Source organism: Amborella trichopoda, chromosome 11 (genome assembly GCF_054954075.1).
Source record: "Amborella trichopoda isolate Santa Cruz 75 chromosome 11, AtrichopodaSantaCruz75HAP2 v2.0, whole genome shotgun sequence".
Taxonomy (NCBI): Eukaryota; Viridiplantae; Streptophyta; class Magnoliopsida; order Amborellales; family Amborellaceae; genus Amborella; species Amborella trichopoda.
In genome coordinates this window covers 2,277,598-2,302,782 of record NC_142346.1, presented here as the reverse complement: position 1 = coordinate 2,302,782, position 25,185 = coordinate 2,277,598, and the positions used below count along the sequence as shown (strand labels likewise).

Below are 25,185 nucleotides of genomic sequence, written 5' to 3'. Positions count from 1 at the left end.
GATTGTCTTGATTTTTATTTATTTTTTGGGAATATATTGCTTGTTTGGTTTTGTACACTTTTTTTAAAGGAACTCGTTGGTGAAATTTTTGATGGATTTTTTTGTTAAATCAAGATTCTTAATTTACTTCCATTATTAATATATTTATCTGTAAACCAAAATTTAATAATATAAAGTTAATAAAGAAATAAATTTATAAGGAGAAAGTTTTTCTGAAAAAATATAAAATACGGATTTATATCAGTTCCATAAAAAAATGTGATTTTTGGAATATCTTTTAAAAACTTGAAGTTCTTAACGGATTTCAAAAAATCGGAAATTTTTTGAAAAAAAAACAGAAATTTCTTGAAAAAATGTGTTTCAAAGGGAGACTATGATCCCAAAGGGTAGATGTGGTTAAAGGGAGGGCACATAGCCAAACACCCCCTTTCCCATCTCTTTAGATGTGGTTAGAGGGAAGTAGCCGAGCCCGCATATGTAGAAATGCAAGCCTATTAATAAATCTATTTTTAAGATGGATTTTTGGATTTAATTTTTAGGGATATATAATCTTTAACATGGAGATCATGAATATGAAAAAATAAATAAATTTTAAGAATTAAAAATAATAATTCTAATAAGAAACATTTGGATTGTTAGTTTCTATTGTTTTTAATTGGAACACGAACTAGCATTCATCTTTAAGATAGATGCTTTACACTTTTTGGACCGCATATGTAATCATGCAGTCCAACCGGCATGAAACATTTTTTTTTTAATATTTGTTTGAGTTACTCGAACTCACCGAGTATCTTTGCTCGGGCCAAGGCGTAGCCAAAAATCATTTTTGGTTAGGTGATTGACCATCAATCACCTTTGTCGAAGGAAAGAGGAGGTGAAACCCACTAGAACAAGACATGACAGTGAGTCCCTCCATCTCTTCAAGAAACATGACCATTTGCAATGTCGATGAGTAACACTAGGACTATGGTTTTTTTCGATAATGTTTGGACTTTGTTTGCTAGCTATGTTTGTGAGAATGGAATTGTCTCTCCGGGAGAGTTCTTTCTGTGAAAATATGGCCTTTCTCATGCATGTTTCATGGGTAAGTTCTCTCCTGCCAAAACGACACATTATTATATATAGAAAAATGTTTATATAAGATCACAACCTTAAAATGTACAATTAAAGTGCACCACAAAAATCCCTCGGAAAAGGTTGTCTTGATGTTGGAAAACCCTCTAATTGATCATTTCGACATCGAGATGTATGAATATGTGAAAAATAAAGATTTCGAGTCCCAAAAACAGTGCATCTTGCAACACATTATCTAGACCGTCCATTTTCATGATTTTTATGTGTTTATAGATCTACTTTATTGAACTATTTTTGGAGTTTAAACACTCATAATTATCTTAGGACAAAATTTGAAGGTGTACCTTACTTGAATTGTTTAACGTCGCAAACTTATATATATATATATATATATATATATATATATATATATATATATATATATATATATATATATATATATATATATATATATATATATATATATATATATATATATATATATATATATATATATATATAAATATGTGACCCGGTTTCTATGCAGTAAAGCCTGCATATGTAGAAATGTGAGCATCTTAATAAATCTATTTTTGAGATGGATTTTAAGACTTAATTTTTAAGGATATGTAATCTCTAACATGGAGATCATGAGTATGAAAAAATAAATATCTTTTAAAAAGTAAAAATAATAATTCTAATAAGAAAATATTTGGACCATTAGTTTCCATTGTTTTTAGTTGGAACACCTACTTGCATCCATCTTTAAGATTGATGCTTCACACTTTTTGGAACACATATGTTGAAATGAAATCCAGCCCGCATAAAACAATTTTCCATATATATATAAATATGCACAGTTTTGTGGATTGCATTTTCATATTTATTTAGCTGTGAGAGCACTCTTGACAGAAAAGCTCCATTCTAGAATGAATTCTCTGGAGGGAGCTTTATGTTTTGACAAACATGCCCTTTAGGATTATCCCATTTTAAAAGAACTAGGAAAAAGTTCAAATGACATTCTATTCAAATATGATCCTCTTACAATGATCCATCTTAAAGATAGATTCAGAATCTATAATACATCCTAAGTAACTCTACATGCATTTTTGATCTAGATCTAAGATTTGGTGGTTCGAAAAGTAGCCCAAATCGAATAACTTGTGAGCAATAAAAAGGAACGGTTATGAACAATCCAAAACAAAGTTTAAAAGTAATCTATTTTTAAGATTCAAAATATATTTTTCTTTATATTCATGTTTACAATGGTTGAGATGATCTGTATACGATATTTTTGGTCCAAGATCCATCTCTCAAATGGATAGTTGAAGGAGAGATTTGAATACGTCGACAGATGCACTAGAACTCCAATCTTAGACTATATGCTCCCAAAAGGCGACTTCAACCCAACAATCATAATAATAAATAAATAAATATATATATATATACATATATATATATATATATATATATATATATATATATATATATATATAGTGAGAAATGAACAAATATTAGCTATGGCATTCCCTATAAGCGACGCACGCATTGCAGTGCCTCTCGATTGTGGTGAAAAATAGGCAAGGGTTCTCACGACAGTTTAAACAAGTGTGGGTAAAGAAGCTGGTCCAATATAATAAAATTTGCCTAGACACATAAAATATGAGAACACTTACGGGTAAGAGTTGGAGTTCATGGATACAATAAGACGACTAAGAGTAAACATACCCTGTCTATAGAAAACTAAGTGGAATGAAAAGAAAAACAAAAAAAATAGATGGGTATAAACTTTGGTATACATGAAAAGATAATCGTAGAAATAAAGTGCGCATAATAGTGACAAAGATTTAAGTTAAAGTAGTTAATGTCAAGAGAGTAGGTGATAGGCTCCAGTTAATTAAGTTTGTAGTACGAGAAGATATAATTAACATAATTAGTGCTTATGCATCACAAATAGGACTAGAGAATAGGATTAATAGACAATTTTGAGAGGACATGGATGGACTATTCCAAGACCTACCAAATGGAAATGAACTCTTTAGGAGGGGACTCAAACAGACATATAAGGAATGATAGTAGAAGATAGGAAGGGATGCATGGAGGATATGCGTTTGATGAAAGAAATAAGATAGGTGAAGCTATTCTAGATTCTGCTATGACCTACAATTTAGTAATAGTAAACACTTAACAAGATTAACATTTAATAATTTATAAAAATAAATCACATAAAAGCTAAATAGACTTCTTCCTTGTTAAGATAGATTAACCATCATGCAAAGACTATAAATTTATCCTAAGAGAATTTGACTAGCCAACATTTGCTCGTAGTTCTGGACGTAATGTAAACAATACGCCTAAAATATTATTCACAGATCAATCAATGGGTTGGATAAATATAACCATAATATTATAAAAGTGTACAAAGAGACCGTTTACTTTTAATACAAATATGTTACAATGGGTTGGACAGTGATGGCCTTTGCAAGTTAACCATATCCAAATTCATACACATTAAGCAGACATAACTTTGGTGGAACTCAGCGCAAGCACATTGATTCATGATTGGCCAAAACAATTTAAAATGCACAACTTTTTGTCAGAAAAAAACCATATAAGCCAACAGAAGTATAAAGCCACTTTGAAACACAAGAGTCCATTGGAATTTAAATCTTGCAAAAACGCTAATCTCATGTAGGTGAACAATATTACAAATGAATTTACACAAAATTAGAAAAACAAAAATAATTTTTAATCAGAAGGTCATCATCCATTTGGTCCATGGATGTAAGCCTTCAATAATTGAAAATCAAAATTTTTTTTTTTTCACTCATAATTTTTTATTAAAAATTATTATGCAAATTTTCAGCCCAAACAAATCCCTCTAGCTGCGTATTTCCAGGCCCGGCTTATACCGTAATGTCAGCTTATAGAACCTTTTCCCTTCATTATTCGTCACCAAAGGTGGAAGGGGGTAAGTAGCCTACTTGCATTTCATGTGGAGATTCAAGCAAATCCTTAGCAAAAGAGTGCCTGGAATGGAATTTGTAAAATCATGTTTCTCATTCTTCCATTGAACACAGTAATCATGAAGAGACTTTCATTTCTTCCGCTAAAAAACAAGACTTGATAAATTCCACAATAAACAATCATCAACATTATCCAAGCTTTATCCCAATTATTTGGAGTGGACTACATGAATCGTATTCCTCCATTCAGCACTAAAGCATAAAAGCGAGAATCAATTTCCGTGTGGTTGTTTATAATTTACATTCACAGTTTAACATGGATTAATAAGCTTATTCTACCAAGTTTACAGTCAGTCACCTGGCATAGCAAAAGCTGCTCTCCATATTCTAGAAACCAATGCCAAAACAACTCCAATATCACGTCAAGTACTATGACTTGGGAACTGTCACATTCAAAATCTTCACATCCTGATAAGGCTTATCATTCTTATCCGTCTTCACTTTCTCAATTGCCTACCAAGAAGGAAACCACAAAACCATCAGAAGATATTTTTTTGTTGACAAGTTGTTACAAGAAGTAGAGCACACATACTCCCCCAGGGCCATTACTAGACACTTATTCCCTGGAGAAACATACCTACTTAGGATGATTTTTCAATTTAAAATTTTGGGGTCCACTTAAGGATCTACGATGGGTATTAAAAAAAAAAAAAAAAGATTTCGAGTTCATAAGATTTGATTGTACAAAAATTGGAACTGCAAAAAATAGACCATCTTTGTCTAATAGAGTGCATGTTTTTTGTCGTTTTCTTTTTTCTATTTTTGTGTTTTGTTTTTTGGGAAGTTGGTCATCAGGGTGAGGAGCTTATGTCCCCGAAAATATGGGTCTAAGAATGGTTCCTGATAGGATTTTACCCAAGGGACTAAATGCCCAAAATGCTCCAGCAGGAGCATGTAATCTTTTAGGAATAACAAGATAGAGAGGTTGGAGTTTTAGTAACCATTGATCAGGAGAGAGAAGTTACATAAGAAACAAAATTCAGAAATGTTAATCTTGAAAGCCATCCTACCTGAACAACATCCATTCCTTTAACTACTCTACCAAAGACGGTGTGCTTATTATCCAACCATGGAGTAGCGACAGTGGTGATAAAGAATTGGGACCCATTGGTGTTGGGACCAGCATTGGCCATCGATAGAGTGAAGGGCCTATCATGCCTCAAACTGCAGAGACATAAAGCACTTGCGATATAATTAATGGCACCAACTAAATCAGAGAATATGTCAATAAAAGAATCACTCAATCAGGGCCTGCAATAACATAGTTTTTTACTCTCTCTCTCTGTCTGAGTTTTTTACTCTCTCATTCTCTCTCATGATTTCAGCATTTATTGAAATTGATTACGATTCCTCAAACAATAAATAGAAAAGGCAAAAAGTAGTGAATGTGTTTTAAGCAAAAAAGATGATTTAAAAAAAAAAGAAAAAAAAAGGAGGGAGGGAGGGGGGGGGAGAAGTAGGTGGTAAACATGGCCAATAATTCCCATAAAAAGATTTGTGCACTGGGAATCTTTAAAATTATGCATCCCAATAAATTTGAAAAGCATCAGTTATGTACCTTTTGTGGAACTCATCTTCAAATTCTCTTCCCCAAATGGACTGCCCACCAGTGCCATCTCCCAAAGGATCTCCAGTCTGGATCATGAAGCCTTTGATGACTCGGTGAAAAATAAGGTTGTCATAATACCCATTTCTACAGTGGGTTGTGAAATTCTCCACAGTTTTAGGGCATTCTTCAGGGTACAATTTCATGTGAAGGTCCCCCATTGTTGTGTGTAAAATCTGGTATTGAGAGAGAAAAACATATCAAATATGAATGATTTCACAAACAATTATACATTCAAATGTTCTGCTAAACCCATTCAAGAAAAGATTTAGTGTGATTTGAAAAACAAACATACATTTGAATGCATCTAAAACATACCAAAAAAAAAGGAATTTGTCAAATCAATAAAGCCCCAAAAATGGGGATGTATATAGTCCAATACAATGTTGTCAATGGCCCTCTAAAAGAGCTGCCACTTATCATTGGAATGTCCCATGGATGCCCCTTGGGCACGAAATACACAATAAGCCCTAGGATTGCTATGGAATTCCCTCATATAGCATAGGTGAAGCCAGATCATGGCATAAAACTGAACATTTGTATATCCTGAAAAATGTTATGGGGACTTTTAAGAAAAACAAACCTTTTTCTTTTCTTTTCTTTTTTTCTCTTTTTTGGTTGGTTAGATATCTTTCATTGCTGATGTACTATTACATCAAGTTTTACATAGTACAAACAAATATACATGCACAAATGGGGAAGAAAAGTGAAAAACTAAAACCACAAATTTGCACAATTGGTGGAACCCAGCATCAGTAGACTTACGCAATCTGGTCAAGTGCAACGTTGACCAAGAACAACACCGGTTAGGAGGGGTGATTTCATTCAAGTGGAAGGCTCTAAAAGGGCAAGGGGAACACCCCAAAGGACATAGATGGAAGTACTGAGCAAAGATATCGTGATTTATAGTCTGACAAAGGGTATGAACCTTCAAAGAGTGGAATGGCGAAATAGGATTCGTGTAGCTGACCGCAAATAATTAGGATAAATCTTGCATAATGATGACGGTGCAAGCCAGCATCATTGAAAACATCTTAAATTAAAAAATTACAAGAAAAGGAAACTTGAAAAAAAAAATTGAAAGTAAAAAGAGAAAAATATTTCCTAAATATTCCTTTTAAATTTAAGGAATTATAAACTTAACTTTCCAATTTATATTTCATTATAACTTTCCTATTTATGTCTTCTTGTGAACATACATTTACTTGTCAATAATATACATAATATATATATATAATACAAGTTTATAAAAATAGTGGGTAGTATTCAATGAAAATAATAAACATTAGTACCATACTTGATACGAAATTTCTAATATGGCTTGGAAGAACACAAATGTTATATGAATTCTTTCAACCATCGGAACAGAGAAATTCAACATTATATTCCAATGAACATGACATTGAAGGATAAATCAGTTTCAGCCTGAATATCAAGGAGTCAAAAAGGTCACTAAGAATGCATAACAGTTCCTCATCTATAAAAGAAAAAAGAACAATCCACTGATTAATGAATCAAATCATCATAAAGGATGTAAAGATACGTTACCACATTGTCAGGCAGAGATGTTGTCACGGCCTTCCCAACATCTGATACAGCCATAAGTTCTTCAGGAGGTGGCTTTTCATTAAAGACATCCCTCCCCTTGCTGGCATCTTCCGGCTCCTCTGGCTCCCTCCGGCTGTTTTTATACACAACCATATAATCAGAAATTTCCCAGCTCAATATGTGATAGGGTAACCTGTTGAAAATAAAAGTATTAGTACTATTCAGAGAAATATGCAAATACTTCAATACCTGAACAAGTAAATCCGGTGCTTCTTGAAAGCACAACACAGAAGAGTAGGATCTATTAAAGGTTCCTTACTCTCCATAACATTTGCTGCAGCTCCTGGTAGTTTCCTTACCTTTTTACTATTTCTATCACCTTGGTATAGAGCAATTCTCAAGAAGCGTTCATTGTTCTCCACCTTCCCAAGGATTCTGGCCACTTTATTTGTGTGCAAATTCACAATCTACAGAATTTGCATCATGCAATTGTAAGTACAAACTGAAACCAAATTGCTAATACAATAAAAATAGTGAATGTTCACAACGAGACTATTTACCTTTTATATAAGGAAGTCAATTCACTTTTGATCAATTCACTTTTGATTGTTAGATTTGAAATCGAAAGGCTGAGAATGTGTCATTGCTTAGGCTCCAAGTTCGAAAAAAAATTCTTGAACTTTGTGACATACCCTAAGCTCTATGATTTGACATTTAATGGCTAAGATTAGTTGTGACCTCATTGTTCTAAAGTTATAAAGAGTCTTAACAGTAAACAATCTCATAAAAATATTGCCAGGAAAATGGGTGTTTAAAACTTTTAGTGCTTCTGGTTTTGGAGAGCTGTAGGCCATTTAAGCTAGAATTTTTTTTATTCTCTTTGTTGGATCAGACATCGATCCTTCAAGAAAGAAAGAATGCTTACGCAGAAAATGAGATACAAAGCTGGAAAAGCACCACTTTAGAAAAAAAAAAAGCCGACCACACTATGGTCCTAATGACCAATGTTCAGAAACTTGGCTAGGGCTCAGTACTCAGCCCTGCCCTTGCCAAGTTACTGAGCACACGCCAGAATCCTGCCCGGGCTAGAAAATGGTGTTAAAAAGGCACAAAATTAGAGAAAAATCCCCAAGATAAGAAAAGATAGAAAAAGGCGGACAATAATAATCAAAAGATTAACAAAGGCTATTCTTCTTTATTTTCTATGAAGAAATATGGATTTATTGAGCTTCTTTAATGACAATCAGATGGGGCTTTGATTCATAGCAATTTTTTTGTTGTGTTCCGCAAACTTTACCTTTACCCCTTTTCATGGCTGAAACTTCCCAAAAAACCACTGTATGGTGGGTTTCAAATCCAGATTCTCAACGGCTCAACACCAGCTTAGGGGGCCGACCAAAACATTAGAAAACTGCTTATATGGGCTTCAGAATTCAACATGATCCAAGGGCTCTGATGTTCATGGGTGGGGAGCCCTAGAAACCAATTTCAAGAATGTGAACCATGGCTTCATAATATCCGATGAATCTCTAGGCCAATTGAACCCACAAGAATGAAACCCCACAAATCAAAGCCCGCATCTAATTTATTTAGCAAAAGAGGACAACTGGGACTTTGATGTGAGAGAGAGAGAGGTGGTATTTAGCTGCGGGGAATAGAGGAGGGCGCAGCAGGGGTGAGAAAGAGAGAGAGAGGGAGAGAGAGAGAGAGAGAGAGAGAGAAAGATAAAACAGGGGATCGTCAGGAGAGTATGTAAAGTACTTGCCTGAGTACTACAGGTATATGCGACCCTGATTTTGACACCCAAACCCGCCTCAAAACACTGCTGAGGCCGAGTAACTCACCCAAGTCCAAACCGACTTGGCTGAATTTCTAAAAACTGCTATTGACATCAACTTTATATACATTACACTTTCTAATTAATTTTTTATATTATATCAACTTAGATTTATAGTATTGATAACGAAATAAATATAAATTATGAGTTTTAATTCAAGTATGGGTGACCATTTGCACGTGTGCATACACTAAAAAAGACAAAAGCCATAAGATTTTACAAAAAAAGGAAAAAGAACAATATTTGACAGCACCGGCCAAGGAAATTTAAGAAGACCAAAATCCCCTCAGTAGAAGTTGGGGAATAAGACAATCCTGAAAGAAACTGTCATGATCATTGAGACACTAACGAGCTCACCGACTCTCCAACCAGGGAGGAGAGGCTACAGTAGAACTAACCATAGGCTAAGTTAATTCAATTCAATTCTGGGATTAACTAGAAAATATCATCGCAAAATATTCACGAAAATCCCATTACTAAAATGTTCAACAAATTTTAAAGTATCTTTTGAATAACATTGAAATGCTCCCCAAAGGAGAAATACTTTTTGTTCACATTCAAGAATGAATTGGAGATAAACCATCATATCCCAAACCTCACAACCAATCACAAGATAAAATCCTAACACAAAAACAAAACATATGGACACTGTCATAATATCTACCAATATTAAAGATACCTTGATATATAAAGATTGATGAATGACAACTGAAAATTTTGAAACATATCAAGAAACCCACCTTTATACCCAAGAGGGTGGCATACAGAAGGAAGTTGCAACTCTCATCAAAAATAGCATTAGGTTGTGGCGCATCTTCGGTTTTTTCTATCTCCTTTTCTACAGCCATTCTTCGACCAAAGTCAATTGCTTCCAATCTATACAATGGAGCATCGCTTCTCTGCAGATCTTGAGCCACCTAATGAAAACAAAATCATTGCTTAGTCTTAAGCTACCTAATGAAAACAAAATCATTGCTTAGCACAATGTACACTCTAATCATTCCAAAGACCAGTCTTTCAAGTAAAAGGCTTGAACTTACCTCAAGGGACTCGTCATAAGTTCGCCTCAACTTTCCTGAGATAAACCAAAATACACGTATTCGACGGTCAGGAGAGGTGACAGCAAATTGCTTACCGTCTGAACTCACCTGAAAGTAAACAAAGTCAACTTTCTTCACAGAAAACTTATTCAGGAATTCAAATCATTTGGCTTCAGACAAAACAATTGTTCAGAAATCGGATCATCTGTTGACAAATCTCCAATGAATCACAGATTCAAGTTCCACAGGACATACTTAATTTCAAACCTGAAAAGACATAATTTACTTTCTTGATTCCCTTCATTTTTAGGGAAAAATCTAAACCAAACAGCTGACAATAAATAAGGTGCGACTGAAAAGTATTGTCACCATTATCGAGTATATTTCTAGGATGGCCAAGGGCTTATGTCAAATTCTCGCCAAAATCTGACCAAGTCCAGCATGAATTTCAATGCATGGTTCAAACGTTACAAACGAGGTTGTGAACCACCAACAAACACATCATTCAGCATTTCTAAAACCAATGTACATGAACATTCTAACCCATGTCTGACATGATAAAAACCCCACAATGCTGAAATTTTTAATATTGGGAAAATGAATGCAAACAATAAAAAAAGAACTTAAATTACATACAGACAGTAATTCTAATTAGTTAAAGGGTTTTGTTAGGCTACACCACGTGGTTGTGTAGACCCTTAAAGTGCTCAACATTTTTTGACACTAAAATACCCTTGAATTGTAATACAAAATTTTTCAAGTAGGGGCAATTTTGGTCACTCAGAAGGGTAGAATGGATATTTTAAAAAAATAAAAAATAGTGGCATTCCATTAGTGCATCTTGTGGGTGATGTCACATAGCATATCAGTGATGTCATTGTCCACTATTTTTAATAAATGTTTTTTTGTCTAATAGGAATTTCTAGTTTACCCTTGACTAATTACTTAAAATACCCCAAAACAAAAAGTTACTATACTATAGGATAAGGGTATCTAAATGTCTAAAAATATTGAGCACTTTAAGGGTCTACACCACAAGTGGTGTAGCCTAACAAAACCTTAGTTAAAATTTTATTATTTGCAAGTTTTTATTAATTTTGTCTTCTCCAATTTTCCTGATTCTACAGTGACTGCGGGACTAACAGAAATGCAGAGGGAACAATTTTCAAGCTTATGCAAGACCTTTGGCTTCTAATGATGTCATATGTGTTGAAACTCATGGGATCAAGAAGTTCACCTAATAACAAAAAAGTGGTACCAGCCACTATCTAAGAAATCTTGCATAACATTATGCGATGTGTCCAAAGGATACCTCCCAATCCTCTACAGATCGGGATCAATTTTTCTCAAAATAATTACTTATTATGGAAATTCAATGGAAATTGTTCATTATTCATACTCCACAGGAAGTAAATCATGGTGGTGGAGAGACTCATTTACAGGGTGTAACCAAGGAAGGATTCTGGGATTTCTGCTTCCAAACTTCCAAGAGGTTTCTTGTGTTAAACTAATCTTCACTAATTTTTATTATCTGTAATTTGTTATTTCAATAAATATCCTTTTATTTTTTTTCAGAATGTTAACCCTTCAATAAATATCCATTTTACTTAGACAAAAGAAGACTTTTCGTGCATAGCCAAGCCCTTTTCTTCCATCTCTAAACTAAAACAGGCCCACAAGCAATCTGACCGCAATAGCCCCTGTAGAGCACCCCAAGGCATCTGGGCCTCAACATCCCACAGAAGGGAAGACAAAACCAACAGGAAGTAATAGTATCCTAAAACCATAAATCCACATAATTTCTTTTTTCATAAGTTATAGATCCACATAATAGAAGGCTGAAATGTCCCAGTCCACGTACATTCCTCTAAAAGGCAATGAAAGAACTAATACACTTTTGTCAACATTTCTTTTTTAGGTGACAGAAATGAAGAATACAGAAAGCAACATGTCAATAAGTGATTTTGGTATAGATTCTTCTTAAATGTATGATTTTGCCGTAGAGTTCTGCTGCCATATAGATATAGAGAGAAAATTTAGCAAAGCAATACCAACATAGACAACCATAGATTATAAGATATCAATACGTGGGAAAACCAGAATACCTCTATAGCAGAAACAGTAGTCTTGCATTTCGCAATGTCAAAAAGGTTGGTCTCAGTTTTTAGTTTGAAAGTTGGCCTGACATAATCAAGTAAAGAGATGCATCAGCCATACTAACCACAAATATGGCAAACACACATACCAATAAAAAAACAAAAATTAGGCAAACCAAAATGGAAGTGATGACTCAATAAAAAAATAAAAAGAAGAGGATAAAATGAAAGTAAACATTATGAGTGGATGTGCTTCCACTCTCTCTTGCCTCAACTCCAAATAAATAAATAAATAAATAAGAAATGGAATTATTTGACAATCATACCCATTTTCTGGGAACTGGAGAGTAGTAGGAGACCAGTACTCTATTACGCCTTTTCCATCCGCAGAAATTACAGTATCAAATGCATGGTTGTACCTCATAACTTTAACTGGTCCCAAATGAATCTACAAAGTAAACGAAAATGTAAGCAATAAAAGATATTTGTGCATAATAAAAGCCAAAAAAAAAAAACCTTAACTGTATATAACTTTTTATCCATTCATTTAAGATGTAGCAAAAAAATCACAAACATAAACCTGTTTTGAGATTATAGGTTCACTCGAACCAGCATGTGCATCGTATATGTGAACATAAGCAGAGTCCTTGTCACTAATGGCAAGTTTTGCTTTCACATCCCCTTGCTTATATACCCATTGAATGGCACCAGGGACAAATGGCAAGTGCATCATGACCATCATGTCATAGTTGACAACATCGTATATTTTCACAGATCGGTCATTTGAAATTGTACAACAAAGCAAACCATCCACACTGACCTGCAATACTGGACAACATCATAGTTGACAACTGCACATGAAAGAAGTATTGAATAGAATGGAGAATAAAACATGTTACATAAGATGAATCAAAAAAGGCCACAATTCACTGATATAAGGAGACATAGGAAAAGTACAAAATCATTGCAAACAAGAAACTAACAGATTTTGGATATGGAAATATGGAAATAACAAAGAATATGGATCAAAATAAGTGCAAAAAAGGAACACACTTATAGATGTACGTTACAGCTAACCAATTCGATCACACACCAATAGAGAAACATTAGATAAAGCAACTATGTTTTCATCATTAAGTATTAAGGACCTCAAACAAGTAAACAAACGAATAAACCAATGATAAGGCTCCCAAAACAAGTATAAAATAGGGCAATGAACTACACCTGGCTTATGCATAGTAAGTAAAACCCCCTACACCCACAAAAACTCAGATCAATTCACCACATAATGGAGCCAACCCAGTGGTAACCATTCTAGACGGAACAACTACGGCAACAAATAAATTAACCAACTTCAGGCTTTAAAGGAAGAATGAAATCCATCACTAAATGACCTAAACGTGGGAGAAGGATGAGAACTCACAGCCAAGCCTTCAATCGGACCAACGTGAGATCTGAAATGTTTAGCAAACTCAATGCCAGTAGGCTTTTTCTTCCAGAATTTCAAATGCCCTGAAACGTCGAGCAATGAACATGAACATATCAGTGGATACTCAAGGAGCACAAGAAAAATGAAGATCATTCAAGGCATCAAAGCAGTAAGAGCCTTCAAATAATTGCACAACATATAATACTTCTAAAATTCTTAAGCACATCAAATATTTTCTACCTTATTTTTTCTTTGATACACATCAACTATGTAGGATGATGACACTCAACACGAGACGAAATTATATTATCATAACATGGATTAGGTATGTCTGCAATTAGGAAGTACAGTGCCTAGAAATAAGACGTTACCACGAAATCCTAAAAGGTGTCCCAACACCAGTTAAGGAAAAAAATCCCCACTCAAATCAATCTCAAGCATGCTGATCTCTATCACGTAGTCAAAAAGAAAAGTCAAAGAAACCAGAAGTTTTCATATTTTTTCTCCTTTGTATGATGATTCTACATTGTACATTATGTAGAAAATGCATTTCAGAAGAATAAACTTCCCCATCAGAATAAAGATGAGGTTCCATTTATATAGTAAAGCCTCTAATAAGGTGAACTTCACATTTTCCATTACAAAATAAACTTTTCCCAAAAGTAAAGAAATATTTTGAAGCATAGAAAGAAACAACATAATATTTGATTAAGAATAAAGGACATTTGTTCCATTCATAAGACAATACCAAAACTAACACATACCATCAACACTTCCAGATATGAAAAAATCCGCTGCTGATACAGCAACATGCGTGACAACATCGCGATGCATATAACTTTTCTCATACCTGCAACGCATGGTATCCAAAGAAACATAGTAAGTAGCAGCCACATATTTGTTGTAATTTATTTGACTGGAAATTTTACTTATAGTTACTATATATCATAAAAATAGTTATGTACAATACCTATTCCTCTGGTTTCCCATTTGAATAACCATTTTAATACAACCAATATTATTTAAAACACTCAACACAGCTCCCAACAGATTTTTTGTCATTCAAGGTGATGAGGGCTCCTAAGAAATGTTCTCTTATCAATGACATGCATTTCTAAGAGAGTTGCAATAATAACAACGTGATGCATGCACAAAATGTTTAAACCCCATCATTCCAAACCCAAAACCTGGGAAGGGAACCAAAGAAGAGATAGAGGCAGGCTATAAGGCAATAAGAACCACCATGGCTATAGTCTTTGAAAAAGAACCAACACTAGGAACAAGCCCCATCCTACATGCAAGTCTTGAATTGAAACTTATATCGAAATTTGCAGCTCACTCTGTGAATACGCAAATGACTCAATCAATAGTAAGCACATCATTACTGACATAAGAATGCATCACATTAATAGCTAAATTCGCGATTTATCCACATAGCCTAGTAGTTCACTCCCGCCTAAGTTGCAGGACCCAGAACTCACACTTATGGCAATACATGAAAACTATATATGAGAATTGTCACTGAAGAATAAGAATTTCCTGTTGCAGCGAATGCAAAAGTGATTGCAGGACATGTGAACATGCTCACTTATTCAGATTTTACATTTTCACCAGGTATCTATAAAATTCTACATGATTAATGATTTATCTTTTCTCTAAAAAAGAAATCCACATTATTAATCTCTCATGCTGATATTTATTCCATTACAGTAATATTGGATCAGCTTTATGCTTTGAAAGGTCTCCTCTTCTAAAAAAACTCAACCCTTTTAGAGAGAGAGAGAGAGAGAGAAAGAAGGAGGGACAGAGGGAGGAGAACAAATCGAGATAGAGAAAGAGGGGGGTAGGGAGGAGAACCAAGGGCACAAGAGAGAAGGCTTACATGTTAGCACAGGGGAGAGAGTCGAGAAAAGCTTGCTCAAACTGGAGAGGCCGCTTCTTGCGATGAGGAGCAGCAGGTCCAGGCCCAATCATGGCCTCCTCTTCTTCTTCACTCTGCAACTTCTTTTCCTCATGGCCATTTCTCGTTCCGTTTTCCATAGAGCTTCTTCAATGTCGACAACCCTATTTCTCGTTGCCAAACCCTGGTTAACTGCAACTTCAAACCCTCTTCGCCAAGCTCCAAAACCTTAATTCTCAGATACAAAATCACAAACCCTAATTCAATTGCGAAGCTCGTCTAAACACTAACTCCGAGCTCCAAAACCCTAATCCGCTGCAAATCGAACCAGCAAACTGAGAATGGGGCGCTCATACTAGGGAAAGTATACGATAAAACATTTTTTTTAAAATACAAAGGACCGTTAGATGTGCAATCAGGCGGTTGATAATGGCCATCTACTCCTTAAACGGTACCTTACAAAACTGCATAATAAAATTGGAAAATGTTTGGCGGTCACAATCAGGCCCTTAGATTTAAAATCAGGTGATTGACGATGGGTCATTCTTTGACAAGAGCATCTCTAGTAAAAATTGTCGAATGTGGTAACACTTTCATCTCGTAAATTTCATAAAATAAACATAAATGTTCTTATAATATACAATCTCATATAATAAACTAAAATATGCTAATTTTGTTTTCTGCATTCACATTATTTTTGCACTTTATTGTTTTTCCAAAATGCATGTTTTACTATAACTTTGAGCTTTCCATGCAAAATCCCATCGCTTGAGATCTTGAAGTTACAAAGTGATTTGTTAAGTACAAATGGGTCATTCAAGGTCTAAAGTGAAGATTTTAAAAGGGAATTTAAAAATGCCCATTTTATTTATTTTAAATATCTTATGGTATTTTTAATAAATATAAGACATCAATTCCCCAAACTGAGCTCAATCCAATATATAAAAGAGAAAATAAAATGCACACTCTTAAAATTAGGACTATATAACTATCTACCCCAAAAAGAAAAATGTAGGACCGCATAACTATTAATAAAATTATATTATTTTTTCATAAATTTCCTTTAATACTAAACTTAATTGGGCTATTTAGCATTTGATTGGTATTTAAACTACACCCAATGGAAGAATTTATTCACTCTACTTCTACCGGGCTAGGGATTCCTATCAAAATCAATTTGATCATCATCAAACCAATTGGTTCACATTTTCAAAAATTAAAAACAAGAATAAGAGTTTAAAAATATAAAGTACATTACAAAAAAATGTCCAACTTTGTTAAATGGATTCTACCAATCAAAATCGGCCGGCCTCATCAAACATTATTTTTGACCTCTTTTTAACTCAAACTAATTTTTACTTCGGACCGGACCAACCAAAATACTTGTCTGTAGTCCAATTTGTCAAATCCAACGGTCTAATCTTATCTTAGTAGCTATTGCTAAAGACAGTTTTAATACCCCAAAATTAGGATATAACAAGCTAAATGCGGCAATTTAGATAAATACACATTCGATAACTCGAGAAAAAAAAAAGAAATGTCATGGTTTGAACAAAGACCATTACAAATTTGGACTGCGAGATACAAGTGCTAAGAGCTTAAAATTCTATAGTGTTGAGAGCACAAATTTTCATGTTCTTTTTTCTTAAAAAAAGAAATTATTTGGGTAGGCTAAAGTGGGAAAATCAATTTTTGCAGGTACTTAGGGATCTATCCTTTGGAGATTCAGCAGAAACAGAACGGTGATGGGTTAAGTGGATCAAGTTTCAACTTAAATCCCCATGTATGAAAAATATTTGGCTGTCTTCGTTGGTGGTACCTAGTATTTGTTGACAGAGAGAAATTCACGGTTGCGCGTGGGAAAAATGACATCAAGGATAGGGTTGGGAATTTACCCGATTTGGATTTGAAACCTGAATTTCAAATTTTATCTGGATATAAGTTGGATCCAAGATTTGTATTTGACGGGTTGGATCCAAATCCAAAATTAGGATCAAAAATAGTAATTCATATTGGATCTGGTACAAATGGATCTGATTTGGATCCAAGCCAGTTATTAAAAAATTATAAATTATTGTATATATATATATTATGCAGTAGTTTTTTTATATATTATTTAATATTATTTTATAGATATATAATAATATATAAAATAATTGTTTTGGATCCAATCGGGTCAGGATTTAAATCCACATCTCATGTATTGTTTTTGGATTTGGATCTTAATATGATATTTTGGATGCAATCAGGTTTGGATCCAAATCAAGATCTTATATATACTTTTTGTGTTCAGATCCGGATCCCAATAGATCTAGGTCGATCCGACCCATTCTCAACCCTAATTAGAGTACATCATTTTCAGTGGATAATTCACTTTGTCAACTTGATTGCAAAAGAGGAGCTTTCCGTCCCTTTGGAAAGAAGCATCACCACGGACCTCAAGACCTGGCGTATGGAGCCCTTCCCCTGCCTTAGTCCGGCATGGTCACCACCCCTTAGTGGTCATTTTTAGCTTAACATTGAGGGCTCTTCCATCCATAATCCCGGTGTTGCTAGTTATGAAGGGATTATCAGAAACGCTGTCGGCAGATTTATGACGGCTTTTGTAGCACCTTTCGGCCACAACTCCAATAATGTTGTTGAATTTCATGCATTGGACCTCAGCATTTCTGGTTAACAAGAAAGCTTAATTGGAGTTCTCTCATCATTGAAAGCGACTCCAAACTACATGAATCCTTGAGTCGTCGATGCAAGCCACCTTGGAAGCACGCACAATCTCAGTTAATTGCAGGGCTCATCTCCTTTGCAAACCACGAGTTTGAAGATATTATACATTTTCAAAGAAGCCAACATGGTTGCCGCCTGCCTAGCCAAGAGGGCTACATCCATGGAAGAAGCAACGGTGTGGCGAGCACGTCTTCCTATTTTTTAGCTCCTTTAATCTTATATATAATGTTGCCAATTTTCGCTTAGAAAGGGTTGTACAATGATTGTACATGTAATATCAATTTTCGTTTATTAATAATACACGTAGGGGCCATTATCCCCTTATTCACCAAACAAAAAATACCAAAATAATAATAATAATAATAATAACCTCTCTCTCTTTTAGAAAGGTAAGTGAGAATTTACAGTTGTTTTAATGGAAGCTCATGCAGCGCTATTTATTTTGCCTCTCAAATAATTTTAATACCACCTTCCACGTCTATCAATCTTCCCAAAAAACGCCCTTCTCTCTCTCTCTTACGTAATGTAAATGGGAGATTAATATTGCCGCTTAAAACTAAGGTGATGCACCCCATATTTACTTCTTAAAAGGTTTAAAATGCCACTCTCCATCATCAGTTACATTCTCTCTCTCAAAGGTGGTTTGAAATGGGGCAAGCTTCTATATTTTTCTTAATATATAAAACTTATATATCTTATTTTCTACCAAGTGTGACGTTTTATATTATTTTATTTTAATTTTTTCTATAAAATATTTTGACAAACTTAAGGAGTTTACTCCTCTCTTAAACTTACACCCGTATAAAGTATAAAAATAATATTTTTAATAAAATAAAATGGTCAAAATATCTCTAAAAATTTCACATGTGTTTTAGTAATTTTATTTTTCCGAAATTATTTCTTTAATGTTTGTTTTACATACTAAATTTTATATTCATATAATTTATAAATATAAATAAAAATAAAATACTCCGAATCGTCCGATCTAAATCAAAACAATCACTAGCTCACTTGATCAAAAATTGGACAGCCCAATGGGAGAACGTTGCATAAATCTCTCTCCTACCTAATTCTAAACCAACCTCCTCGTAAAACCAAGTGACGCACCAAATATTTACTTTTTATATCCGCCACCACCCATCCGTTATAAATTATAACGGAAACAGCCCCCTTCTTCTTCCTTCATCTCTCTCTTACGTAAGATAAGTGCGATTTAAAATGCGCGTTATATACATCTCTCTTAATGTGCTGCCTCTCTATTTCTCCCTCTCAATACCTATGTATTTCTCCCTCTTTCTCTCTCTCTCTCAATAATCTTAATACGAATACTAGAAAATGTAAGTGTGGACCCAAAATAAGAAATTATTGGTTCTTTTATAGTGCGGTCCCGAATTTGCATATTTTCTTATTCTTGTATATTTTCTAATTCTTATTTTCCTTATAAAATCTTAAACTTTTACATTATATTATTCTTATCGTACTTTGGAGGTTTCTAAAATACATAAAAAATTAAATATTTAAGTAGTTTGAAAGTCTAACTTTCTTACTATTAAAATAAAAAAAATGAAATTATGCCGGATATGTTTAAAAATCCAACTTTAGAACCGCATAAAATACAAAAATCCTAATGTAAAATACCAAAAAATAAAAAACAAAAATCTTAATGTAAAATAGAGATAAAAAAAAAAAAATTATTTAAGTGGTTCGAAAGTTCAAATTTTACTGCTACCGGAATGCTTTGATGTTTTTTTGTGGGGTTTTAAAATCCCAACTTTCGAGCTGCCCAAACAGTCGACTTTTTATGTTTTTTTTGCAGTGCATCATCCATGTGATTAGTTTGTTGTGTATAGGGAAGTTCAAAAATCACTCAAATCAAAAACATAATTTTTGACTTATAATACCAAGTATTATTAGTGAATCTTATTTTAGGGTCCCTAGGTACCTTCTCCCAAGAATAAATAAATAAATACATATATCATGCAAGGGACAAGCACCTCGAATGTCAATTAGCAATTTCTTCATTCTTTATCTCTCTTCATGCAAACATTCTCTATTTTCAATTCGCAATTTCTTCGTTCTCTCAGGCATTCTCCATTTTGACTTTGTATTTGTTCAAGAAGAGGGAGACAACTCTTTAAAATAGTAATGTAAAGCTTCTTACTAAAAGGAGGAAATTATGCACAAAACTGGTACATCCATGTAGGACACATGCCCTAAGTTTTTGTGTGCCCAAAACTTACAAAATTGCACCAAAACCAGCAAACCAGCTAGGTGAAGTGTTTTTATCTTCCAAAACTCAGCTAGCCAAGATCATATTCACTTTGTCTCTCTAAACCAGAGTTGTCCATCCCATGGATCTTCAAAAACCATCTCCATGTAGCAGCATCTAGAGAGAGAATTCTAAACTTTATCTTACACTTTGAAAGAGCTACCACTGTGTAACACATCCATACAACATCTAGAGAGAGAGAGAGAGAGAGAGAGAGAGAGAGAGTGAGTGAGTGAGAGTGAGAGTTCATAGGCATAAACTTTTTGAGTGTATGTTCATTAGTAGAGTTCACCATTAACAAGAGTTACCACATGAAAGCACCCAAGTTAGAGGGAGAAACTGTGGTTTCTCTGTCTTCCATTTGAGCCATAGCCCAAATTTTAAACCACTTGATCACCTCAGTTTGAGGCTCCACACACTGGAGCACCTCGGCGACGAACTGGTCGGGGTTGAACCCCTCATCTTGCAGAGGGGCATTGTGGGAACTCGGAAAAAGAGGCCCGGGTGCGAGGGTATTCTGTGAAATGGGGAAATTGGTCTTGGCCTTGGGACCTTTGATCTTCAATGCTTCGGCGTCATAAGCCCTTGCCGCGTCCTCGGCCGTGTCGAAGGTGCCGAGCCATCGACGCCTCTTGTGGGCCCCGTCTCTTATCTCGGCGGCGAAGCGGCCCCATGGCCTCTTTCTCACTCCGGTGTACCCACTGCCGTTTCTCTGTCTTTTGCCCGCCATTGTTTCACAGACAGTAGGAGCAAGACTTCAAGGAGAAAAAGAAGGAAGAGGAAGAGAGAGAGAGAAAGAAGGAAGAGAGTGAACGAAGTTGAAGGGGGAGGGAGGGAGTTTAAATAAGGGAAAATAGGGAGAGTGGTTCGTAATTTTAAGAGAAAGAGAGGAGTACGTGGATAAACAATGGAATTTAAGAGAGAGAAACGTTTCATTCGTTCCATGCAATATGTGGGCAACCCTCAAAATCATTTAAAGGATATTTAATTATTTATTACGTGGGTCATCTTAATTTTATTTGTGCTTTTTATTCGTACTAATAGGGAGTTTACATAAAGGTCAGATTTTTGTAAGGTTGCCTCCTTATACTATAGAAGTAAGGCACACCTCTAAAATTTACTTTAAGATGTCGTTTTGGTGTTGGAAACCTTACGATGGCTAGAAAATCTACTTTCATCCATAGATATAAAACTCAGAATTCCAAAAATGGTACAAATAGAACATATCAATAAACACTTGAAAATCTTGAAAATAGACGGTTCAAATAACTTGTTATAAGATGTACAATTTTTTGGACTTGGAATTCATTTTTTTCTTAATTTCCATAGATCTCGAGGTCGAGATGATTAATTAGAGGGCTCTCCAAAGTCCGAAAGCTATATTCTCTAGGACTTTTTAGGTTCACCTTACTTCAATAAAATAAGGTTGCAATCTTATATAAACATTTTCCTTTTAAGGTATGTGATAGGGAGTTTACTGCCGTCTTTGGAGCTGTGGTGGGTTTATTGTGAGTAAATGTGTTGCTAACCCTCATGCTACATGATGGATAACTTTTACCCCTTTCTTAATTGTTAATACTTTTTATAATAAAAATCAGAAAACGAGCAGATTTTTTTTATTGAAATCTAATGTTAAGGAAAAATCACATCCGTGTCATTTTATTTTACTGTTATAACAAAAATGTCGAAAAATTTACAGTATTTACGCAGAAGGACCAACCCCCTCTTAAATAGCGCCTTTGTTTTTTAACCTTGCTCGTGATATGATGTTTCTAAAATCAAACTGTATTTTAATTTTTATTATTGTTTTTTTTTATGTTCATAAGGCCATCCAATATAACAAAGATAAAAATGGGCAATTTATAAGATGGTACGGTATTTGAAACAATAAATAGTACTAATATTAGTGGTGAGGTATCAAAAGTATTAGAATAGAGTGTGTTTTCTTTATTTCAAATTTCACTCTCTAAGTGGGAAATTTTGAATTTCCTTGGACTCATTAATCAATTTTTAAGTCTTTTAATGCCATTTTCCATGTGGTTTATAACAAAACGGCCCTATCTTCTCTCTCTTACGTAAGGTAAGTGAAGAGGAAGGAATGGCAGGTAGCATTAAATACTTTTATTGCCACCTTCTGACAGTTATCGCATTATTTCTTTAAACACTCCCTTCTCTCTCTCTTACGTAAGGTACGTTGATTTGAAAAAGAAAAAGAAACTTGTTTCATGCCGGTTGGACCGCATTTCTACATATGCGGTCTAAAAAGTGTAAAGCATCTGTTTTAAAGAAAAATACAAGTAGGTGTGTCATTTAAAAATAATAAAAATTAACAATCCAAATGTTTTTTTATTAGAATTATTATTTTTAGTTCTTAAATTTTATTTATTTATTCATATTCATGATCTCCATATTAGAGATTATATGTCTTTAAAAATAAAGTCTTAAAATCCCTTTAAAAAATATATTTATTAATTGGCATGTATCTCTATATATGCGGGCTTGGGTGCATAAAAACCGGATCCTTTGAAAAAAGGGTGTGGTTTGTATGGAGCCTAGGCTCTAAACAATCAAATTAGAGCCTACCTTCAAATAGTATCGAGAAATGTAGTTTCAATATTGAAAATATTTGTGATAGCCTTAAAATATATTTTCATCTTTATTTATAAAGTTTATAGCTTCAAAAGTAGTGTAGATCGATAGATATGTGAAAACTTAAAAATCTTGAAAATTGACGATAAAAAAATGTATTACAAAATATACTATTTCCAAAACTTAAAATCCATTTTTTTTTTTCATATGCCATGCATTTTGATGTCGAGATTATCAATTTGAAGATATTTGAGCATCAAAACAACCTCCTTTATTGAAAATTTTGAGGTAGGCTCAAATTTGATTGCTTAGAGCGGCTCTATATAAACTTCTCCCTTGAAAAAAAGACATTATAAACTTCTCCCTTGAAAAAATGAAGTTCTAAAACTCTCTCTCTCTCCTATTGAGCCATGGCCCAAACCTTAAGCCACTTTAACACCTCGGTTTGCGGCTTCACACTCTCACGCACCAGGAAAGCAAACTGGTCAGGATTAAAGCCGTCTTCTCGGAGAGGGGCACTTTGGGAAATTGATAGATTCAGCGTAGGGATGGTAGTGGACCTAGACCTGATCTAGCACCCAAGGGGTAGACTCGATCCGAATGCTAGTATGAGTCTAAAAATTGGACCATGTGGGTTGGGTCCGGGTCCATATTTTGGACCCAAATAGTAGTTGGGTATGGTCTGGGTCTGGAATATTTTCGGGTCCCAATACATGAAATATATTTAAATGCAGGGGTGGCAATGGACCCAGACCCAACTTGGGTCCCACCGGGTATATTCGACACGGGTCCGAGTATGGGTCCAACATTTTGACCTGGCGGGTTGGGTCCGAATCCAAAACTTGGACCCGAACATTATTCATGTTCGAGTCCGGGTTTCGTTGGACCCGATTCGTACCCATAAATTGTTGGAGATAAAATTTTTCAAACACTATTCGTTTAGATGCATTAAGGATTGTATACAATAAGAACTCGTAGTCATCTTTGGCGATTAAACGACAAATCAGTCTGCTTGAAATCTAATGACAGGTGATTGTGACCTTGTTGCCAATAATATAGGTATATAATGGTAAACAAATGACAAAAAAAAAAAAAACTCATAATGAGGGTTGCAAGGACCTGATCAGACTCAGGACCCGAGGGATAGACCCAGGACCCGACATATCAGGGTATGGGTCTAACTTTTGGACTCGATGGGTCAGGTCCGGGTTCAAAACCTAGACCTAAATACTATTCGGGTCTGGGTCTGGGTCAGGGTCCAGCCAAACCCGACCCGTTGCCATCCCCATTTAAATATTGTAAAATATATCTATTTATTTTTTAGGTCGGGTGAGTCTGGTCCAGATCCCACCCTATATTTGCAGGTTTGGATCCGGTCAGGACCTTTACCCGCCCATTGCCACTCCTCATGGCGCGTCGACGTAGGGGTATTTTGGGAAATTTGGAAATGGGTCTTGTCTTACGGGGGGCCTTTGATTTTCAGGCTTCAACATCAGAGGCCCTTGCTGCGTCCTCGGCTGTGTTGAAGGTTCCGAACCAAGCCACTACTCTTTATTTATTTGATGCCTACCGTTCTATAGGTTTTGGAGAGAGGAAATGAATAGATGACCTAGAAAAAGAGAAGAAAATATAAGCGATTGTTTGCATGACAACCAGTCTTATCAGGAGTAGACAATATTGTTGGAAAATGGTCTTATCAGGAGTAGACAATATTGTTGGAAAATGGTTGGGTGAAAAAGGGCCAAAATTAAAATGATTTTTTTTTTTATTTTCGGGCATCTAACTGTCAACAATGTACATAAGATTGGCAAATTCATCCTTGGGATAAAAGAAAACAAAAGGTCTCTTTTTGTGCTTCAAGCTTTGCTTTGTAGAAGATAGTGTATCAAAATAAACAATTATCAACGTCTGATATGATCAGTTACATGTGCACGCGTGCTCGGACGAGAGTGTCCATGCATATAAACTACTCAACCCTCACTCTCTCTCTTTTTCAATGTGGAACTAAAACCTTTCTCTTTCAACTTATTCAAAATTTAGAAACACAACATAAATTATTATGTTA

General features: G+C 34.7%; 2 protein-coding genes across 3 annotated transcripts; both read right to left on the bottom strand.

Annotated features, from left to right (window-relative positions):
• Positions 1-4,153: 4,153 nt before the first annotated feature.
• Positions 4,154-15,854, bottom strand: CYP71 (cyclophilin71). 2 transcript variants are annotated; one of them, XM_006851484.4, is made up of 13 exons: positions 15,518-15,854; positions 14,400-14,485; positions 13,630-13,718; positions 12,787-13,026; positions 12,533-12,654; positions 12,216-12,291; positions 10,111-10,218; positions 9,811-9,987; positions 7,483-7,700; positions 7,234-7,366; positions 5,638-5,861; positions 5,090-5,243; positions 4,154-4,532 (listed from the first exon to the last, which is right to left on the bottom strand). In XM_006851484.4, exons 1-13 carry the CDS (start codon positions 15,673-15,675, stop codon positions 4,449-4,451), a joined length of 1,869 nt encoding a protein of 622 aa, XP_006851547.1. In that variant the 5' UTR covers positions 15,676-15,854; the 3' UTR covers positions 4,154-4,448. The 2 variants fall into 2 exon arrangements, with proteins under 2 accessions (XP_006851547.1, XP_088708103.1); XM_088851977.1 differs by lacking the exons at positions 14,400-14,485; positions 15,518-15,854 and having other exon boundaries at positions 12,787-13,034.
• Positions 15,855-20,835: 4,981 nt separating this feature from the next.
• Positions 20,836-21,261, bottom strand: LOC18441367 (ethylene-responsive transcription factor 3). Its single transcript, XM_006851485.1, has one exon. The coding sequence runs from the start codon at positions 21,259-21,261 to the stop codon at positions 20,836-20,838; it is 426 nt and encodes a 141-aa protein (XP_006851548.1).
• Positions 21,262-25,185: the final 3,924 nt, after the last annotated feature.